Below are 22,327 nucleotides of genomic sequence, written 5' to 3'. Positions count from 1 at the left end.
ACCCCCCCAAAAACAGCAAAACCAATAAATTAACACTAAAACAACCCCCCTCCCAAACACCCCAAACCCCACCCACAGAAACCCGAAGACAAAACTATTTTTTGGAAAACAAGAAATAAAGTCAGAAGAGGGAGAAGAAGGAGAAAAACAGTGAAATATAGGCTAACTTCCCACCCAAGCATCTCCCCCCATCCACTTACCTTTCTGTCTTTTTTCAGGAAGCAGCTGCATTGCACATTCATTTGCTTTTGCAAATGCACTGCAATGACTGGTCCACCCCGCCACCCCTTTGCCCTGCACAGGCCCAGGAAAAGGGTGGGAAAGAGCTGGATTAGGCTGGAAGCAAGGGAAGCTTCTAATAGTCACCTCTGAAGTGCCGAAGCGGCCCAAAGCGGCTGAAGCAGGCATCTTTGGATCTGTCAATCACTAGGGGGCTGATTCGGACCACCCCAAAACGATTTGCCGCCAAATTGGGCCCGCTTTGGCACCAAAGCGGCCGATTCGGACCAAACTGCACAACCCTAATATTCATAGTAACAACCATAACCAGACACAGCAAACACAAGTAGAAAGTGAAAGTAAAGTAAAGGCTTTGGGAATGGTAGAGGACAGGAAGGCCCGGAGGATCATTGTCCATGGGGTCGCGATGGATTGGTCACTACACAACTAACAACAACAATCATGTTAAAATAATTATAATAAGGGAATATCAACCAATTCACAACTGGCCATGATATAACCAGTCAGGATGGGAAAGGGTTGAGCATATATGTAACAGGCCTTCTCTCTTCAAAGATCATGTCTATAGTCTCAGTTAATGCTAGCATCCGACAGTTCCCAATGACTGCCTTTGTGACCATTGCAAAAGCCCGACATTGGATGATTTTGTGCAGATGCAATGAATGTGAAGAAGTTTACTTCCTTCAACACTATAATTGTTACAAAGTAAGCTCTAAAATCAGTGTTAGCTAATGTATGGGTCCCAAGCCTGATTTCCAAGAAGTTAAAGGCTTTTTCAGAAAAAGAAGTACAAGGTGAACTAAATGAAAATGAAACAAAAGGAAGACACATTGGACCAGATGGCCATTTCATTAACATTTTGAGTCCTTTAAATGTATAAGGAACATCTATCAACTTTTAAACCTCTCCAATCCAGATATGCATGTATCACTACCATTAGCCTGCCTGATAGGTGAATTTTTTGAGAACCTTGAACTTTGCAACTCCTTCAAACATCTGTTTCATTTATCACATCCTCTGTTACCATGGAAACATAGAAAAACAACTCTGTCTAATTAAGAACAGCATTGTTCAGAATTACGCAAACTGCTGCTTAAATCTTTCCCAGGGTAAATCAAATGTTATCCAGTTTTGACCTTTGGCCTTCGTCAGTCCTAGATGGGCTTGTTTGAGTAATTAAAGTTAATGGGTGGATCAATTTCAACTTGGTTTTCAGTTTATTCTTATCAGTGTAAAGATTTAAGCTATGCTTACCCCCAGATGATGGTTGACCATGTTCAAGCAATTACAATAACACAAAAGCTGAACAAATGCCAAGTATGATGCTCCTTCTCTCAGATCTCCTCTACTCTAGCTGTTCTGAGCTTTATAGAGCCACATGGTCTTTAACTGTCTGCTCAGATAAGCTTCAGCCTTTTTACAGCCTATGCAAAACAAAAAAGCTAAAAGAACAACCTGGAGATCCCAATTGGATGTTGCACTGAGAAATTCTCAACTCCATCCCACCTCACCCCGTAACTGTGTTGTCCATTCATTAGCCATTCAAAATGATTTTCTCAGCCTCATCTGAATCCTCTCCTTGTTTGTCCTGTGTGGATCAAAGCCACTGAAAGGAATACAGGGAAGCCAGATAGAATAGGGGTTGAAAAAGGAGAGGATCGGAACCCATTAGATTCACCTATAACAGTTTGAGATAAATAATAATAATATAAAATTTTATTTTAGCCCACCTTTCCTAAAGAATGCTCAGGCCGGGTAATGGCATTCATAAAAACATCATACAAAAAGATCAAAATATCAGCTTATATAAATAAATTAAAACATTATCAATCAAAACTAGATGCCCCCAACTAATGTCCAGGTGGGGGTGGGGTTAGCATCAGGTGCTGATCTTTCTCTCTTCCCCCAGCAGTATGGCCAGCATTGTTATCCTCAGTTTTCTTTGTGTGGAATTAACAGTCTGGGGAACTACATAGCCCACCCATCAACCAACTTTAAGAAGTTCAGCAGGGCATCTGCTGGCACATTAGGCAGCAGGTACACCAAGCAGAGACCCACACTTTCAGTTCCTGAGGTTGTTGGAATGGGGAGTGCCTGGAAGGAAGGAAGGAAGATTTTTTTGACAAACATTGACCAATGGACAGACAGACACACCCATACCCACACCCACACCCACAAGAAATATGGGATTTCCCCCCGCATGGGCTCCTTTATTATGATCTCTTCCTTAGGCTTCTGAAGGTAACCTGTTTCATATAATATTTTTAAAAGAACACCACTAGGTAAACTAAAACTCATTTACCACCTCTCATAAAATACGTCAGTGGAATAAAAGGTCTCAAATATTGTTTTCATTTAAAGCTGTAGTTTATTTAAAATTTGTAATAATTTTCTGCTTCACACATTCCTGCGGATGTATACAAATCCCTGAGAATGAGCACTACATGCTTTTCAAGTACAGTAGGCATGGATTTTTAAACCTTGTAAGTCTTGATTTCACTTTGACAAAAAAAGTGTTGCTAAAATATATTGGCTCTAATAGGTATTCAGCATACAAAGACAGACGATGACTGGGTAAATTTAGTTACTGGACTACATCTGTGGATTATGTAGTCTCCAAAAACAAAGAATATAAAAATAAAATAGCTTCATTTATTGTTCTGAAGCACAGAATTGGTAAGTGCATTTTATAAAGGAAATAGCCACCTGGGCAGACCTCCAGTAACTCTCACACTGTTTGGAACCAGACATAAATATCATTTCTTAATTTAAGTATACCCTGCAGGACATGACCAAAAAGGTCGTTTGGATTGTTAAAAGGAATAGAATGTCCTCTAGTGGTGACCGAAGGCTATTGCATAATTGCTCTGTGTTACCTCTTTCATGGTGTGTAAAGAAAAGTTAGCATTTTCTCTACTCCAAGTCTCCTTCCACACGAGCATTGTCCATCATATATGTTGTGTATGTGGATCTGCTTGAAGTCCAAGGCAGGATCCAAGCGGAAACATAACTAACCAATCAGTTTAAATCAATCAATGCTAATCTGACCAATTGCACACAGCCACACCTGTGTCAATTGTGTATACAAATGGGGTTGTTCTGTGTGGGTTTTTTGTGTGGTCTTGGTACAGCTTGTATCATGTTCTGAACCAATGAGGAGTTGCGATGATTCCAGTGTCTGTGAGCCACTGACACACAAGATCCACCATAGATCTAACAATATATGTCAAGCTCCATCTGTATACAACTCATTTAGCTCCTATTGTCCCTGTCCCCTGATCCCCCTGGTGAAGCTGAGAAAATGAAAACCCAGGGCCATTTCGCACAGAGCTCAAAGTGGCTATTTGGTTGCTGTTTGCAAAATCGCTACTTTAACTAGCGAAATGTAACTAGCTGTGCCCGTAACGCACAGCTGCGGTTTTTGCGGAATTTAGCACTTTCACTTCTCGTCACTTTCGTAACCCACAGGCTTCCGGTCTCCGTCTTATCGCTACAAAGGAGGTCCCTTTTTAGCGCTTCTGGCCTCCCGTGCCTGTCAATCAAACTGCAGGCACACCTTTGACCTCGACCCTAAAGCCGGACTTGTCGGGGTTCCCTTTTTTTTAAAAAAACCCAGGAAACCCCGTAGCAACGCGTTATCGTCAAATCATTGGCGCCGTTGGAACGTGTTTTCTATTGTTTTCTATGAACCAGAGGTTGATGCATTGATATGTTTGATTGGTTAATCCCCGCCCACAGTACACGCCCACAGGTTACCTGCTTAGATGCACCTAGGCAGACACGTGGTCGGCCTCACTCTTTGTTTGCGTAGCCTACTGCCCGCAGCACAGGTTAACGTTGCAATGGAGAGGATTATTTTTCAATTGTTGGCTCAGATGCTTGCGGTAGTCCAGCGTATCCATACCACCGTGCGGCATAGGAGGGCTGCTATCGAGGACTACCGAGAACGTATTGCCGGAACGATGACCACCAGTAGAAGACGTTCTCTACGGGCAACCATGGCGGCAAAGAAGCACTGGCAAACTCTGGCAGAGGTCCGGTTCCCCAGACAGTTCTGGGTGGACGAAAGATCCTCTGACTGGTGGGAAAATTTTGTGTGGTCTCGCTGGGATGATGACCACTGGATTGCCAACTTTAGAATGTCTAGGGGAACATTTTTTGAACTCGTGGAGGCTCTACGTGGCCGCATGGAAAGGCAAGTCACTGGCATGCGGCGCCCCGTTCCAGTGGAAAAAAGGGTGGCAGCCGCATTGTGGTACTTGGCCACCCCTCAGTACTTCCGGACAGTAGCCCAGCAATTCGGACTCGGAGTCACAACGGTTGGCGATATCCTTAAGGAGTTCTGCCTCGCCATGGAGGCGGAATTGTTCAGCAAAGTGGTGTGCCTCGGAGACCGCCTTGGAGCGGTGAGTGTCATTCTATGCCCTTTTCCCTTTAATTTTTTTTTCTTGTTTGACAGGTGAGCAACGAATACGCGATGCACCCCACGCTAACATGCCATGGTTTTTTCCCCTTATTTCAGAGTATGGACGAGTTTGCCAGGCTAGGATTTCCGCATTGTTTCGCAGCCGTCGATGGAAGCCACATCCCTATCCATGCACCCGGGGGAAGCATAAAGGAGTACGGGAACAGAAAGGACTTTTGTTCTGTTCTCCTGCAAGGAACTGTGGACTTCTCCGGACGGTTTATAGATGCCGAGGTGGGGTGGAGTGGCAGGAGGCATGATGCCCTTGTTTTCAGGGAATCTAACCTCAGGAAAGCCATGGACGAAGGGGTCTTTGTTCCAGGAAACCCCACCGCCACCATTGAGGGCGTGCGTGTGCCGGCGTTGGTGCTCGGGGACGGAGCCTACCCATTACGCCGCTGGCTCATGACTCCCTATAAGCGGCCAAGGACAGACGTGCAGAGCCACTACAACCTCAGTCACTCCCGGGCAAGGAATGTAGTGGAGCGTGCCTTTGGACGTTTGAAGTCACGGTTCCGTTGCTTGATGTCACGACTCCATGTGCATATAGACAATGTGACTCCGCTGATCATCGCATGTGTCATTTTGCACAACATCTGCGAGGACAAGGGACATAACATCCCCTTCCCTGTGGATGAACCTGATCCTGTAGTCCTTGAGGACACACAAGACATCCGTGAAGCAAGGAAAAAAAGGATCTATGCGGAGGGGTGCAAGGTTCGGGACGCTATAGCCACCCACCTCTACAGAAATAGGAGGCGCGTTTGATTTTTTTTTTCTACTCTGTTGTAAAATAAAGGTTCTTTGTTTAACCTTGTCTTGTGCGGTTTGTCTATTTAGCCAGCCAAAAAACGGGGAATCTCTGGTCCAAAAGCACTTTGACAAAAGCACCCTTCATGCTAACTCCACGCTGAAGTTGACAAACACAGTACGGAAGCGCAGAACAGGGAAAGGTTGGGGAGGCGGGTAGCCAGGAAGTATTGGCGACCCCTGTCAAACTGGAGGATAAAACCACTGATGTTCCAAGGAATAATTTTATTGGTGGGCGGCTTTGATACATTTAAAATTGGGGTGGTCGATCGGAGCAACGCATGTTCGTTGCCTAACCGTCATTCCGAAGATGCCGAAGCCACGGAAGGGCTCCTTCTGGCAGCGCGCCGAGGCTGAGGCACTTCTGGAGCTGGTTCTCCAGTCCAAAAGCGTTGGCCGCCTTATGGCCAGCACCCACTGCCACACCAAGGGTGCTTACCTGGTGTTGGCATCCAAGCTGAGGGAGAGGGGCTACGTCCGGACCTGGGAGCAGGTCCGGACGAAATTTAAGAGGGTGAAGCTGGACTTCCTAAATAGTCTAGAACAGTGGGGGGGGGGTTCCGCAGCCCAGTGGGAGAACGGTCTTCCACGATCTGATGGTCCGGATATGGGAGAAGGCTGGGAAGCCCCCCCTGGAGATGAGGAGGCATATGGGTGAGTGCTGCCCTCGTTATGTTTTACCCTTAAGCATGCATGGAATGTCTAGATGCCTCTTTCCCCTACTGTCTACATGATATTCGAGAAAGTATTAAGATGCTGTCAACTCCCTCTGACTTAGCCCGCCAGTACTGTCGAACCACTTTGGTAATGCGCTTTGGCTCTGATTGTGGTGTGGCCATCAGCTGTGTTTTATCTTTGGTTTGTGTGCTTTTAGTTATGAATTCTCTTTTTCTTCGCCCAGCTACACAATCACCATCAAAACTTGCCGTGGCCAAATTACCTGAGCGTGAGGAAGGGGAGGAAGAGGGACCTTCCACCTCAGGACAGGCTGCAGGTGAGAGTTTTATTTCTTTGAGGGAGACCCATGTGTGTGTACCCCCATGGAGCCATAAGGGAGCCTGCCGTGATGCTTCCATTTGAAGTGTGATTGAATTCTTTATTTGATTTCTATAGCAGAAACAATGGAGGCCAGGATGCGTGCCATGGAGGCCAGGGTGACATCCTTGGAGGGGCTAGTCGAGCAGCAGAGAAGGGACTGTGAGTACTGCACCTGTGCTTGGGTGTGGGTTGTGTGACTTTAGCCTACATATATGGCTTACCATTTGTTTTGAACCCATTTGCAGGGCAGGCAGAAGTGGCTGACCTAAAAGGGGAGATGGAGAGGCAGAGGCAGCAGAGGGAGGCGGAAGAACGTAGGCTATGTTCCCCACTGCCCAACTCTCCTCACACTGTGGCTAAGGCCATTAAAAAGTGTATCCATGTAAACTCCAGATTGGAAAATATGTGTGGCACTAATGTGTACTTGTTCTCCCTCCCCACACAGTTAAGAAGAAGGAGGACGAAGACTTGTTCCGCCGTAAAGTCAGGGGAACAATGGGACGGTTGTGCAGAAGAGTGAGGGAGATGGCAGAGGCCGGAGGGGAAGGGGCTGGTGAGGGGAGCAGTGGGACCTGAGTATTGTTTTCTGTGTGTGTTTTGGGGTGGGGGGTGGTGGGGGGGGTCCAAGTTACATTCCCTAATTTTTTATCCCTGTTAAATATATACATTTGTTAAAAAAAAGTTGGCTTTCCTGGAGGGTGGGGGTGGTGGTGGGGGGGGTCCAAGTTACATTCCCTAATTTTTTCCCCCTGTTGAACTGTTTTTGAAAATAAAATGTTATTGCAAATTTTCTGAAAAAGACTCCAGTGTGACTCCTTACACTTGCACACCTTTCACCCCACACTCCTAAAACACCTTTAACTGACACCCCTCCAACCTCCAACCCACACAACAGATCCAGAATAGACACAATCACTAGAGAGGCCGCTTTCGGCCTTCCTGATTCTACAGTAGGGTACACAGAGACAGAGTCAAAAATATAAACTTTATTTAACAAACAACAGCAAACACAGATAAAGTTAAATAGACAAACTGGCCCAAACTAGGAGGGGGAGAACTTGTCCGCCGGTTTTATTATTCTCTTCCTGAGAACAGTCCTCCTTCTAGTTTGGGTGGAGGCATTCTGAAACGGGGTCGGTGGGGTGGGTGCTGGAGGTGTTGGTGTTGGTGTGGGTGGGGGGGGGACGTTTACGGTGATCTGTGGAGGGTTGGCCGTTTCCATTACCACGACCGCCCTCTCCATCAGTCTCCTTATCAGTCGCACCTCCTCCACGCTTTCGCGTAGGGATTGGTTTGACTCCCTAAGGCACACAGCATGCTCCCAAAGTAGTGGCTAAAGCACTGCAGAAGGCCTATGGCTGAGGCATGCTGCAAAACTTTTAGGGTTGTTGGTTAAACATAACCGTTTTAAAAAGCCACCACAGCAAGCAGTCCACAAACAGCCTACCATCTTATGCGTTGCAACGAACACACGAGAAAACGATTCCCAAACGTCAGAACACACATTTGCTCAAAATTAAATATAAAATTAAAATAAAAGTGCTTACCGGAGGCAAGGGGCGTCTGCTGCGGAATTTCTTCTGGCTCCCCAGGAACGATGGCGAGTAGGTCCAGCGTCACCATGTCCGCGCCGCGTTGCTGGACCTGGGGTGGAGGCCGGACGGTGGACGAGGTGCCCTCTCCGGGATCCTCCTCAGCGGGTGGTTCCTCCACCGGGGCAGCCGGCTTACGAATCACCTTTAGGCTCCTCCCGACGCGCTTCGGCCTGCCGGCTCCGTCCCCGTCGCCGTACAGTGGCCGCTGCTCCTCGAAATACGGGCAGGTCACTTTAGCGTTGCCGGAACCCTTATTGTGGTTCACGGCCCGCATGTACTCCGCCCGCATGGTTTTTGTTTTTGACCGGCATTCAAGGCCGGTCCTGTTGTGGCCCAGGGCACGCATCCTAAAGGCCACTTGCTAAAACACCTCCCGATTCCTGTGTGAGGACTGGAAGGCGTCCTGGATTTTCTCTTCTGAAAAAATAGCGATCAGGTCCCTGATCTCCGCGTCCCTCCATGTTGGCCCCCTGCCGGTTGCCTGGACGGACGACGCTTGCGAAGAAGATTCCATGCTGCCTTCGCGAGTAGCTAAGCAAAATGGAGGTGCGAGGTGCAGGGTGCAACGGATCATATACCTTCCCGCACACAAAGACAAAGGGACTAGCCGGCTCCTGATTGGTGGTGGGCAGTAGGGGACACGCACATTGGCCACATGAGGTCACATGTCACGTTCAAAACTCCTCGCGCGGGAACAGGATCTGCCCCTAATGGCCAGATTGGCGCTCTTGTTGTTTGACTTCTCGCATGCACTGATTCGTTTACACGCGAGAAGAGCAGTTTGTTCATGCAGCAGGAGCCATTTTACTGAAATGTCCGCCATTACAAAAACGCATGCCGGTGTTCAACCGAGAGCAAGTGCAGCGGTACTCGACAGTTCCCCAATAATATTCACCAGCCAAAGCATAAATCAATGACATGTTACTGGCGAACGTTCGTTGGCACGCTCAGAGGAAAGTTTTTAAAAATGAACGGTGGACGGCGACTCCGCTTGCCGGAGGTCTAGCCGCCGATGGAAGGGGTTGTCCGCACCCAAGCACAGCCACGCACCCGGAACCACACAAAGACCCACTACACATAAACCGCCCCTCATGATATCAACTCGAATCATTTCTATTGAACCCCTCTAAGCTAAACAGGAGACTGTGAGCGGCGAACGTTCGTTGGCACGCTCAGAGGAAAGTTTTTTAAAATGAACGGTGGACGGCGACTCCGCTTGCCGGAGGTCTAGCCGCCGATGGAAGGGGTTGTCCGCACCCAGGCACAACCACGTACCTGGAACCACACAAAGACCCACTACACATAAACTGCCCCTCATGGTATCACCTCGAATCATATCTATTGAACCCCTCTAATCTAAACAGGAGACTGCGAGCGGCGAACGTTCGTTGGCACGCTCAGAGGAAAGTTTTTTTAAATGCTCCCTGTACGTTGACTCCGCTAGTACTGGCCGAAGGTAGACGGGGTTTTAAGCTTTGGGCAAATTTTGGGAACGTGACGGTGTGTGCTACTGTGCTTTTGAAATACTCTTGTGGTGTCCTGGCAGAATTTCCGAAAGTGATCGTGTTAGAAAGCCAGTCGCTGTCTCGTTGCCTCGTTGATCTGTGCTCGGTCCGAGAAAAAAAAAATGGCGAACAGTTCGCCGGAAGTTTGGAGGAAAGGCTCAGGAGGAGGGACTTTGAAGAACCCGCAACAATGTTAACGCACAGGTCTTTATCGCTATTGTTGCAGATTGGTTGCAGGAGTGTATCGCTATCCGGAGGGTGAATCCACTTTTCTGGATTCCCCTAAAAGCGCTACAACGAAGCGCTTTTTGCGGGTCGGTTTCAGGAGTGTTGCAGATTGTCTACGACGTCGTGCGTTATGCCAAATTAGTAGCGTTTTCAATTAGCAACCATTGTGCTATTTTGAAGCCGTGCGAAATGGCCCCCAATTTTCTCTGGCTCAAAGTGAAAACTGTGGAGGGCTGCAGAGTCACACATCTACCGGAACCACATGAAAATGTCACCCAGTTTGCCTTAATCCATATGGATTAGCACCTCCCTGTTTTGAGAAGGTGCATGACAGTCACTAGAAAGAAGAGAGTACTTGATTCCAGTACTGAACCATTCACATACTTCAAGTGAGAATTCACCCCATCCCCTGACAACTACAGGGATAATGTAGGTGGGAAAGTGGGGGTCTGCAGTGGAAGGAGGAAACTGGCATAAATCCCCACCACCTAGGGATGCCAGCCTTCAGGTGGGACATTGGAACCCCCTAGAATTATAGCTCATCATCTTCGGAGATTACTTCCTCTGGAGAAAATGGCTGATTTAGAGGGTGGACTCCATACCATTGTGCCCCACTGAGGTTCCTGTCTCCTCCAAGCTCCATCCCCAAATCACCAGGAGCTTCCCAACCTGGATATGGCAACCCTAGCCCCCTTCCCCCACCAGTAGCCAGGGGAATCTGGCAACCCTACTGCCACCCCTTCTGCAAGCAGAAATGCTTGGGACAATGGTTAAGAATGGCTGCCTCTAATCCAGAGAATTTTGAGATTACTTCAGGTAGTAAACAACAGGGTACAACCCCCCCAGCTCTTCTCTATCAAGGGAACTGAGTGGTTGGATACATGCTTTAGTCCTGATAAAATGTGTTTGTATCTTAATAGTTTTGTATCATAATAGTTTTTTGACTGGCTGCACTGACCATAATTGGAGCTTCTGTTCATGACATCACCTTTCCAGGTTCAAGGAAAGTACTCTGTCCTGTCCATGCTCCAGTACACCTGCTTTGGAGCTGGAGCGAGGGAGTTTTTTCCTTCACACATGGGTCCCCATATGGCACATGTGCTGGGTGTTGCCTTTATTAACAGCTCTCAGGATTCATTATGCTGTTAGCTAGTTCAGTATGTTATTGATAGTTCACATGCTTATGTAGATTAAATAACTGGTGTGTCATGCACAGGTAGTTTTGTGTGGGTGTAAGTAAGGACACTCAAGTACTTTGGCCACCTCATGAGAAGGAAGGTCTCCCTGGAGAAGAGCCTAATGCTGGGAGCGATTTAGGGCAAAAGAAGAAGGAGGCAACAGAGAATGAGGTGGCTGGATGGAGTCACTGAAGCAATTGGTGCAAACTGTGCAAACGGACTCCGGGGAATGGTAGAGGACAGGAAGGCCTGGAGGATCATTGTCCATGGGATCATGATGGGTCGGACACAACTTCTGGCCTGGCCATGGGGTAGAGACAGTGCTAGTCGCCCTGACGGACAACCTCCATCGCCAGTTGGACCGAGGCGGATCGGCACTGCTGATATTACTAGACCTCTCAGCAGCGTTCGACACAGTCGATCATGAGCTTCTAGCTCACCGCCTCATCGATGCCGGAATACAAGGGACAGCCCTTCAATGGCTGATCTCCTTCCTCCGGGATCGTGGACAGAGGGTTGCAATAGGAGACAAAACATCAGACCGTCGTCAACTTACTTGTGGATTCCCACAAAGAGCGGTCCTCTCTCCTATCCTATTCAACATCTTTATGCGCCCTCTTGCACAACTGGTACGGAGGTTTGGGCTGGGTTGTCATCAATATGCCGATGACACCCAGCTCTTCCTCCTGATGGATGGCCGCCCTGACTCCCCCCCAGAAGCATTAGCCAGCTGCCTGGAAGCAGTGATGAGATGGCTGATGCAGAGTCGCCTGAAACTCAATCCATCAAAGACGGAGGTCCTGTGGCTGGGTAGGAAGGGCCCATGCGAGGAAGCGCGCCTGCCTGCCCTGGATGGAGTACAGCTCTCTACGGCTGACTCCGCCAGGAACCTAGGCGTGATTCTGGAGGCTTCCCTTACAATGGAAGCCCAGATCACAAAGGTAGCGCGGCTGGCATTCTACCATCTCCGCCAAGCCAAACTACTAGCGCCCTACCTGGCCCTGGAACACCTAGCCACAGTGATCCATGCGATGGCCACCTCTAGACTGGACTTCTATAACTCGCTCTATGCAGCCTGCCCTTAGCCTTGACCCAGAAAATACAGCTGGTCCAAAACGCAGCAGCCAGGATCCTCACAGCAACACCGTGGAGGTCCCACATCCGGCCCATTCTCCACCAACTGCAGTGGTTGCCAGTTGAATTCCGGATCAGACTAAAGGTCCTGGTAATTACCTTCAAGGCCATTCGCAGTCAGGGCCCAGTGTACATGAGGGACCGCCTCCCTGCCTATGCCCCCAAAAGAGCTTTGCGCTCCACCGCCACCAACCGGCTAATGGTGCCTGGCCCTAAAGAAGTCCGCCTGGTCTCGACCAGGGCCAGAGCCTTCTCTGTCCTGGCCCCCACCTGGTGGAATGAGCTCCCGGAGGAGATCAGGGCCCTGACGGAGCTTAAACAGTTCTGCAGGGCCTGCAAAAAGGAGCTCTTCCGCCAGGCATTTGGTTGAGACCAGGCACAACCAACAGTAAATGAAGGGCCCCCTCCCCCCCTCTTCCTCCCAGAACTCCACCAGAGCGCTCTGGACCTGTTGTGGTATTGCAATGTTACATCGTTATACTATTTATTAATTGTTATACTGTTATATTGTTATACTGTTATTAATTACTGTATGTTTTTAACAAAGACTGTTTCGTGTATTGTTGATTAGTTTAATGTAAACCGCCCTGAGCATTCGGGGAGGGCAGTATATAAATCTAATAAATAAATAAATAAGAATATAATCTCTTAACAATTTAATATAACTTTATAAATTTAAGATGGCACACATCCCCAAAAGACAAAACTGAGATGTTTATTTCTTAGACATTATCCATTATGTGAGAAATGGGCCAGGGAAAAAGACTCAGACATAAACACAGATATGGGGGTTGGGGGAGAGAGAGTCATCTCTCCATAATACTTTCCCTGCAATTTCAAATGTAGAAGCCAAAACATTTGGCAATAACTTGGGAGTCAACTAATGTAATGAGTAACATTAAGCAAAGCACATTAACACACCCAATGACACATCAAGCAACATTACAAAGCCAAGAGTAACAAAACATAGTTTTTTTTAAAACCACAAATTATTTTCAAGATGTCTATAGCTTATTGGTGATTCTGCACTTAACTGATGCAATGGCAGGACTTTGCAGATGATGTTTTTCTGCCTAGTAATTGCACATGGGATTCTGTCATTCCTCATACCAGCACTATGATGTGGAGAAATTCCAACACGCAGACTGAAAATGCTGTAAATGGAAAATTTGTTCCATAGAATTATAGGATAATAGAGTTGGAAGGCACCTCCTGGGTCATCTAGTCCAACCCTCTGTTCTATGGACAATCACAACCCTATCGCTCATCCACTGTAACCTGCCCCCCCCTTGAACCTTCACAGAATCAGCTTCTCCGTCAGATAGCTATCCAGCCTCTGTTTAAAAATTTCCAAAGGAGCAGAACCCTCCCCTTCCTGAGGAAGCCTGTTCTACTGAGAAACCACTATGTGAGGAACTACTTCTGGATGTTTAGACGGAACTTTTGAATTAATTTCATCCCATTGGTTCTTGTCTGTCCCTCTGGGGCAAGAGAGAACAACTCTGCTCCATCCTCTATATCAGTGGTCCCCAACCTGCGGGCTGCGGCCCGGTGCTGGGCCGCGGTTTCCTCTCCCCGCCCCCCCCCGCAGTAAAAAACTTCCCAGGCCACAAGCTTGTGGCCCGGGAAGCTTCTTACTGCGGGAGGCGGGGAGAGGGAATCAGGGCCACTCCCGCGCATTGCGCATGCACGGCCGGGTCGCGCATGTGCACATGCGCGCGGTACGTGGTGCGCAGGCAGGGCAGTTGCCCTGCCGGTCCCCAGCCTAAAAAAGGTTGGGGACCACTGCTCTATATGGCAGCTTTTTGCATACTTGAAGATAGTTATCAGATCCCCTCTCAGTTGTCTCCTCTCCAGACTAAACAGACCAAGTTCCCCCAACCTTTCCTCATACGTCTTGGTCTCCAAACCCCTCACCATCTTTGTTGCCCTCCTCTGGAAACACTACAGTTTGTCTACATCTCTCTTCAACTGGGGTGCCCAAAACTGAACACAGTACTCCAAGTGAAGTCGAACCAGAGCAGAGTAAAGTGGTACCAACACCTCCCGTGATTTGGACACGATACTCTGATACAGCCCAAAATCCCATTTGCCTTTTTAGCCACTAAATCACACTGCTGACTCATGTTCAATGTGTGGTCTACTAAGACTCCTAGATCCTTTTCACACATACCACTGATAATCATTATGTTACACAGAGGGCTTATATCTATTTACCATGTTGTACCGTTTTTTTCTGTAAAGTTGTTGGAATTTTTATTGGGGTTTTAATTGGGGATTTTATTGGATTGTCATGTAACCTGCCATGGGCCGGCATGCCAAGAGTTGTGGGTAACAAATTGAAAAACTCAATCAATCATTGGTAACCAGGTCCTTATGACTAGCCCCAGATACAGATAGGATAAGTGATAATTTTAAAATAATTTTGACAATTGGCTGCACAGAAAACATCTTTCCATATAAATAAAGCAGTAAGAGGGTGCTGGGAGGAGTTGGCACTCATCGCCAACCAATCAGGTATGCTGTCCCATCCCTGATTGGCCATCCATCAAACAAACAGCCAATCAGGAAGGGTGTCCTGTCCCTGGCTGCATCCCACTCCAACTTCTTCCACATGGAAGTTGAGTAAGAGCTGGAGGGAAAGTACAGGGCCTGGGATTGCGAGCCTCGTTGGGCTGGGGGAGGAGAGAGGGAACCCCCCCGCCAGTGCTTGCCCCCACCCTGAGCAGCCATAGCAGCAGCTTTGCCAGGCCTCAGTGTCACGGTGGGGGTGGGGGTGGGGAAAGTGTCCCTGCCAGTGTTCCCTCCGCCCCCAGCAGCTCCGGCCATGGCCTTGCCAGGCTGCAGTCGGGCTGCCCGGGGCAGGAGGGGGAGAAGTGGCATCCCTGCCAGCGCTCCCCCCTGCCACATCAAAAACACTCGCTGAGCACTTCCTGCCACCACCCCAAAAACGCCCCACCAAGGCCTTGGTGAAACTTTTGCGGGCAGCAAAGAGGAATGGAGTTCCCAGCAGTGCTTCTCACTGCCGTTGCAAAAACACCCATTGAGGCCTGCAGAAGCCTCAGGAAGCCTTTTGGGGGCGGTGGTGGGAGGAGTGGGCTCCCCACTGCTGCCCTGAACACACCTGCCCAGGCCTGCAGAAGCTTCGGCAAGAATTCTTGGGGCGGCGGAGGAAGAGCTGGGTCCCCACCAGAGCTTCCTTCTCCCTCTGCCCTGAAAATGCCTGCTGAGACCTCTCCAGGCCTGTTCGTGGTGGGGGTTGGGTCCAGCACCCGTTGTATTTTGAGATCCAACAAGGCTTTGTTGCTAGTATTACAATAATCTAGGAATGACCAAGACCGTTCGTATGTATGTATGTATGTATGTATGTATGTATGTATGTATGTATGTATGTATGTATGTATGTATGTATTACAGCAATTCTGTACAGGGTTACTCCAGTACATGTGAGGTGAATTCAGTGGGCTTAGACATCAAATATATTTCCCCTATTACATGAGAACTTGCAGAAGAGACAGCTGGAACATGGCTTGAAACAAAAGTTCCTATATGTCCCAATTTCTATGGAAACTGGATCGAGTTTGAAATGGTTTCTTAAGCTGGGAACCAATGCAACTAAATTAGTGTGATTACTTAAATTAATAATTTCTTGGTTTGTAACATGATGAGCTATGGTGACTCATGCTGTTTACCTTCAATCAGAGACTAGAATTATGGTCTCAAGGGTTCTTCTTTTCTAGCACAGACAGTAATCTGAGCTGGAAAAACTACTCCCTTCATTCCTGCCTGATGACTCCAACCTTCTTACTTACCTGTTTGGCAGCTATACTGGCAGGGAAGTTTCTTAGAAGGCTTCCCTGGCCTTGCCTGGAATGGTGGTATGGTAGAACCCCAGATAAATCCAGTACTCACAAAAGACCCAGGAAATCCAGAGATTGTGTTGATGCCATAATGCTACACTGCACTTTGCACTGGGGGTGCTGATTTCAGTAGACTGGTTTCTAGCCTAATCCAAAGAAATGGTTAACAAACAGCCCAACTAAGACACGTTGTTTCTACTTATTCCTTATATTATTATACTCTGCCTTTACCTCGGAGTCTCAAGTAATTAAAATCAACAGGATACGACAATAAACTTTGCACTAGACTTTGGAGCATAGAACTCAGAAAATAGGCAGAAATCTAAAACAGATCTCAAAAAAACATAAGTATTAAAACATGATATTGCAAAATGACCCCCTTCAAGGATCGCTGCCTTGCTGTGGCAAGGGGGCTTGCGTAGTTCAGTGAAGCTATGAGCTATGCCGTGCAGGGCCACCCAAGACGGACAGGTCATAGCTGAGAGCTCTGACAAAAGGTGATCCACTGGAGAAGGCAATGGCAAACCACTCCAGTATCTTTGCCATGAAAACTCTATGGACAGTTCCAATAGGCATAACGATATGACGCTGGAAGATGAGCCCCTCAGGTCGGAAGGTGTCCAATATGCTACTGGGGATGAGCAGACGGCTAGTACGAGTAGCGCCAGAATGAATGAAGCGGCTGGGCCAAAGCCGAAAGGACGCTCAGTTGAGGAAGTAACTGGTGGCGAAAAGACAGTCCGATGCTGTAAAGATTTTTATTCCATAGGAACCTGGAACGTCAGATCCATGAATCAAGGCAAGCTGGACGTGGTTAAACAAGAAATGAGAAGACTGAACATCGACGTTTTAGGAATCAGTGAACTAAAATGGACAGGAATGGGTGAATTTAATTCAGATGACCATCAGGTATACTACTGTGGACAAGAATCTCGCAGAAGAAATGGAGTAGCATTCATAATCAATAAGAGAGTAGGAAAAGCAGTCTTGGGATACAATCCCCAAAATGACAGAATGATCTCAGTTCGAATCCAAGGCAAACCATTCAACATCACAGTGATCCAGGTCTATGCCCCAACCACTGCTGCTGAAGAGGATGAAGTTGATCAGTTCTATGAAGCCCTACAACACCTTATAGAAGCAACGCCAAAAAATGATGTGCTTATCATCATGGGGGATTGGAATGCTAAAGTAGGAAGCCAAAAGATAACCGGGATAACAGGCAAGTTTGGCCTTGGAGTACAAAATGAAGCAGGGCACAGGCTGGTAGAATTTTGTCAAGAGAATACAATGGTCATAGCAAACACTCTTTTCCAGCAACCCAAGAGACGACTCTACACATGGACATCACCAGACGGTCAACACAGAAATCAGATTGACTATGTGCTCTGCAGCCAAAGATGGAAAAGTTCTATCCAGTCAATAAAAACAAGACCAGGAGCTGATTGTGGTTCAGATCATGAGCTTCTTGTTGCAAAATTTAGGCTTAAATTGAAGAAAGTAGGGAAAAGCACTAGGCCACTCAGGTATGAACTAAATCATATCCCTGACGAATACACAGTGGAGGTGACAAATAGATTTAAGGAATTAGATCTGATAGACAGAGTGCCTGAAGAACTATGGACGGAGGTTCGCAACATTGTACAAGAGGTAGCAACTAAAACCATCCCAAAGAAAAAGAAATGCAAGAAATCAAAATGGCTGTCTGAGGAAGCTTTACAAATAGCTAAGGAGAGAAGGGAAGTGAAAGGCAAAGGAGAAAGAGAAAGATACACCCAATTGAATGCAGAATTCCAGAGAAAAGCTAGAAGAGATAAGAATGCCTTCTTAAATGAACAGTGCAAACAAATAGAAGAAAACAATAGAATGGGGAGGACCAGAGATCTTTTCAAGAAAATTGGAGATATGAAGAGAACGTTTCATGCAAAGATGGGTATGATAAGGGACCAAAATGGTAGGGACCTCACAGAAGCAGAAGAGATCAAACAAAGGTGGCAAAATTATACAGAAGAACTATACAAGAGCGAGCTTAACATCCCTGATGACCACAATGGGGTAGTTACTGACCTGGAGCCAGACATCCTGGAATGTGAAGTCAAATGGGCCTTAGGAAGTCTGAGCAACAATAAAGCTAGTGGTAGTGACAGCATTCCAGTTGAACTATTCAAAATCTTAAAGGACGATGCAGTAAAAGTGCTACACTCAATATGCCAGCAAATTTGGAAAACTCAACAATGGCCACAGGATTGGAAAAGGTCAGTTTACATTCCAATCCCAAAGAAGGGCAATGCCAAAGAATGTTCAAACTACCGCACCATCGCACTAATTTCTCATGCTAGCAAAGTTATGCTCAAAATCCTACAAGCTAGGCTCCAGCAATATGTGGACCGAGAACTTCCAGAAGTACAGGCAGGATTTCGAAGAGGCAGAGGAACTAGAGATCAAATTGCCAACATACGCTGGATCATGGAGAAAGCTAGGGAGTACCAGAAGAACATCTACTTCTGCTTCATTGACTATGCTAAAGCCTTTGATTGTGTGGAGCACAACAAATTGTGGCAAGTTCTTAAAGAGATGGGAATACCAGAGCATCTTATTTGTCTCTTGAGAAATTTATATGCAGGTCAAGAAGCAACAGTGAGAACTGAACATGGAATCACTGACTGGTTCAAAATTGAGAAAGGAGTTCGGCAAGGCTGTATACTGTCGCCTTGCCTATTTAACTTGTATGCAGAACACATCATGAGAAATGCGGGATTAGAGGAGTCACAAATTGGGATCAGGATTGCAGGGAGAAATATCAACAACCTCAGATATGCAGATGATACCACTCTAATGGCAGAAAGTGAAGAGGAACTAAAGAGCCTGTTGATGCGGGTGAAGGAGGAGAGTGCCAAAGTTGGCTTGAAACTCAACATCAAGAAAACAAAGATCATGGCATCCGGCCCTCTCAATTCCTGGCAAATAGAAGGGGAAGAAATGGAGATAGTGACAGATTTTATTTTCCTGGGCTCCAAGATCACTGCAGATGGGGACTGCAGCAAAGAAATTAAAAGACGCTTGCTCCTGGGGAGGAAAGCTATGGCAAATCTAGACAGCATCCTAAAAAGCAGAGACATCACCCTGCCAACAAAAGTGCGTTTAGTCAAGGCTATGGTCTTCCCAGTTGCAATGTATGGCTGCGAAAGTTGGACCATAAGGAAGGCCGAGCGTCAAAGAATTGAGGCTTTTGAACTCTGGTGCTGGAGAAGACTCTTGCGAGTCCCTTGGACTGCAAGGCGAACAAACCAGTCAGTCCTAGAGGAGATCAGCCCTGACTGCTCTTTAGAAGGCCAGATCCTGAAGATGAAACTCAAATATTTTGGCCACCTCATGAGAAGGAAGGACTCCCTGGAGAAGAGCCTAATGCTGGGAGAGATCGAGGGCAAAAGAAGAAGGGGACGACAGAGAATGAGGTGGATGGATGGAGTCACTGAAGCAGTAGGTGCAAACTTAAATGGACTCCGGGGAATGGTAGAGGACAGGAAGGCCTGGAGGATCATTGTCCATGGGGTCGCGATGGGTCGGACACGACTTCGCACATAACAACAACAACAATTGCAAAATGAAGAGCTGTTTTTTGTACCCTGCTTTTTACTACCCAAAGGAGTCTCAAAGAGGCTTACAATCACCTGGCCTTCCGCTCCACACAACAGATACCCTGTGAAGTAGATGAGGCTGTGAGAGCTCTGAGAGAACTGTGACAGGCCCAAGGTCACCCAGCTGGCTGCATATGGCGGAATGGGGAATCAAACCAGGTTCTCTAACTTAGAGGTCGCCACTGGCTCTCAGTGGACTACATGACGTAGAAATTACAGAACAGAGTCATACTTGCAGTAGAAGCCAGTACATAGTAGTATAGTCCGCAGTCTCAATTCCTTTACCAAAAGTATTTTTGAACTATTTTGCTACAGAACAACTCTATTGCCTGTCTGAAAAAAGTCCTCTTGATTAATTAAGTTTTGTGTAGTTTGCCGGGAGAATAGCAAATTTCCAAAATTCATGAGGCAGATCATTCCATAAGAAGGGCACACCACAGAGAAGGTATGTGTATGGGTAGTTGATGATCTTACCCATTTGAGGGGTGGCAGAAGACCGTTCTGCTAAGCACAGCTGGTGATGCAGAGCACAAGGAGAATTTCAGTACTGCAGATATGGACTAAAACCATGTAGGCATTTGTATGTGATAATCAAAACCTTTAATTGAGCCCAGTAACTGATGGATCACCTTCAAGGATTGCTGCCTTGTCATGGTGAAGGGGCTTGAGTAGCTCAGTGAAGCTATGAGCTATGCCGTGCAGGGCCACCCAAGACGGACAGGTCATAGCTGAGAGCTCTGACAAAAGGTGATCCACTGGAGAAGGAAATGGCAAACCACTCCAGTATCTCTGCCATGAAAACTCTATGGACAGTTTCAAAAGGCAAAACGATATGACGCTGGAAGATGAGCCCCTCAGGTCGGAAGGTGTCCAATATGCTACTGGGGATGAGCAGACGGCTAGTACGAGTAGCGCCAGAATGAATGAAGCGACTTGGCTAAAGCCAAAAGGATGCTCACTTGTGGAAGTAAGTGGTGGCGAAAAGACAGTCCGATGCTGTAAATATATTTATTCCATAGGAACCTGGAACGTCAGATCCATGAATCAAGGCAAGCTGGACGTGGTCAAACAAGGGATGACAAGACTGAACATCGACATTTTAGGAATCAGTGAACTAAAATGGACAGGAATGGGTGAATTTAATTCAGGTGACCATCAGGTATACTACTGTGGGCAAGAATCTCTCAGAAAAAATGGAGTAGCCTTCATAATCAAAAGCAGTATTGGGATACAATCCCCAAAATGACAGAATGATCTCAGTTCGAATCCAAGGCAAACCATTCAAACATCACAGTAATACAGGTCTATGCCCCAACCACTGCTGCTGAAGAGGATGAAGTTGACCAGTTCTATGAAGCCCTACAACAGTGGTCCCCAACTTTTAATCACTGGGGACCGGTCAACACTTGACAATTTTACTGAGGCCTGGGGGAGGGGTAGTCTTTTGCCGAGGAACACCACCGCTGCTGCCTGAGCCCCTGCTCCGCTTGCTTTCCCACTGGCCCCCCTGACCTCCCAGCGCCTGCTGGGGGCGCTGCCAGCAGCAGCTGTGCAGTGCCACACTGAGGGGGAGCCCCAGCTATTGTGGCTGCTGGAGAGCACCAAATGTGAGCCGGCAGCAGAGCCGGCAGGAGAGCCCCCCGAGGCAGCATCCAGGGAGGAGGACGAGGAAGAGCCGCTGCCCAGTACCAACTGATCCACGGACTGGGACCGGTCCCCGGACCGGGAGTTGGGGACCACTGCCCTACAACACCTTCTAGAAGCAACACCAAAAAATGATGTGCTTATCATCATGGGGGGTTGGAATGCTAAAGTAGGAAGCCAAAAGATTACTGGGAAAACAGGCAACTTTGGCCTTGAAGTTCAAAATGAAGCAGGGCACAGCCTGATAGAAATTTGTCAAGAGAATACAATGGTCATAGCAAACACTCTTTTCCAACAACCCAAGAGACGACTCTACACATGGACAACACCAGACGGTCAACACAGAAATAAGATTGACTGTGCTCTGCAGCCAAAGATGGAGACAGATCTGATAGACAGAGTGCCTGAAGAACTATGGATGGAGATTCACAACACTGTAAAAGAGGTAGCTACTAAAACTATCCCAAAGAAAAAGAAATGCAAGAAACCAAACTGGCTGTCTGAGGAAGCTTTACAAATAGTTGAGGAGAGAAGGGAAGTGAAAGGCAAGGGAGAAAGAGAAAAATACACCCAACTGAATGACCTGGAGCCAGACATCCTAGAATGTGAAGTCAAATGGGCCTTCGAAAGTCTGAGCAACAATAATGCTAGTGGAGGTGACAACATTCCAGTTGAACTATTCAAAATCTTAAAAGACGATGCAGTAAAAGTGCTACACTCAAAATACCAGCAAATTTGGAAAACTCAACAATGGCCACAGGATTGGAAAAGGTCAGTTTACATTCCAATCCCAGAGATGGGCAATGCCAAAGAATGTTCAAACTACTTCACCATTGCACTCATTTCTCATGCTAGCACAGCTATGCTCAAAATCTTACAAGCTAGGCTCCAGCAATATGTGGACCAAGAACTTCCAGAAGTACAGGCAGATTTTGAAGAGGCAGAGGAACTAAAGATCAAATTGCCAACATATGCTGGATCACGGAGAAAGC

The 22,327-nt window shown here is 47.2% G+C and overlaps 1 protein-coding gene and 1 long non-coding RNA gene across 2 annotated transcripts in view; one reads left to right on the top strand and one right to left on the bottom strand.

Annotated features, from left to right (window-relative positions):
• LOC143832367 (uncharacterized) overlaps positions 1-22,327 on the bottom strand; it is a 97,896-nt gene that overhangs the window by 42,476 nt on the left and 33,093 nt on the right. The gene's annotated exons all lie outside the window — the stretch shown is intronic.
• LOC143833785 (uncharacterized) lies at positions 6,182-7,129 on the top strand. Its single transcript, XM_077330014.1, has 4 exons — positions 6,182-6,509; positions 6,629-6,712; positions 6,799-6,867; positions 6,999-7,129. The coding sequence occupies exons 1-4, from the start codon at positions 6,209-6,211 to the stop codon at positions 7,127-7,129; spliced, it is 585 nt and encodes a 194-aa protein (XP_077186129.1). The 5' UTR covers positions 6,182-6,208.

This window comes from Paroedura picta, chromosome 3 (assembly GCF_049243985.1).
Source record: "Paroedura picta isolate Pp20150507F chromosome 3, Ppicta_v3.0, whole genome shotgun sequence".
NCBI classification, from domain to species: domain Eukaryota; kingdom Metazoa; phylum Chordata; class Lepidosauria; order Squamata; family Gekkonidae; genus Paroedura; species Paroedura picta.
Note: the sequence above shows the minus strand (reverse complement) of the source record. Positions and strands in the feature narration are given on the sequence as shown.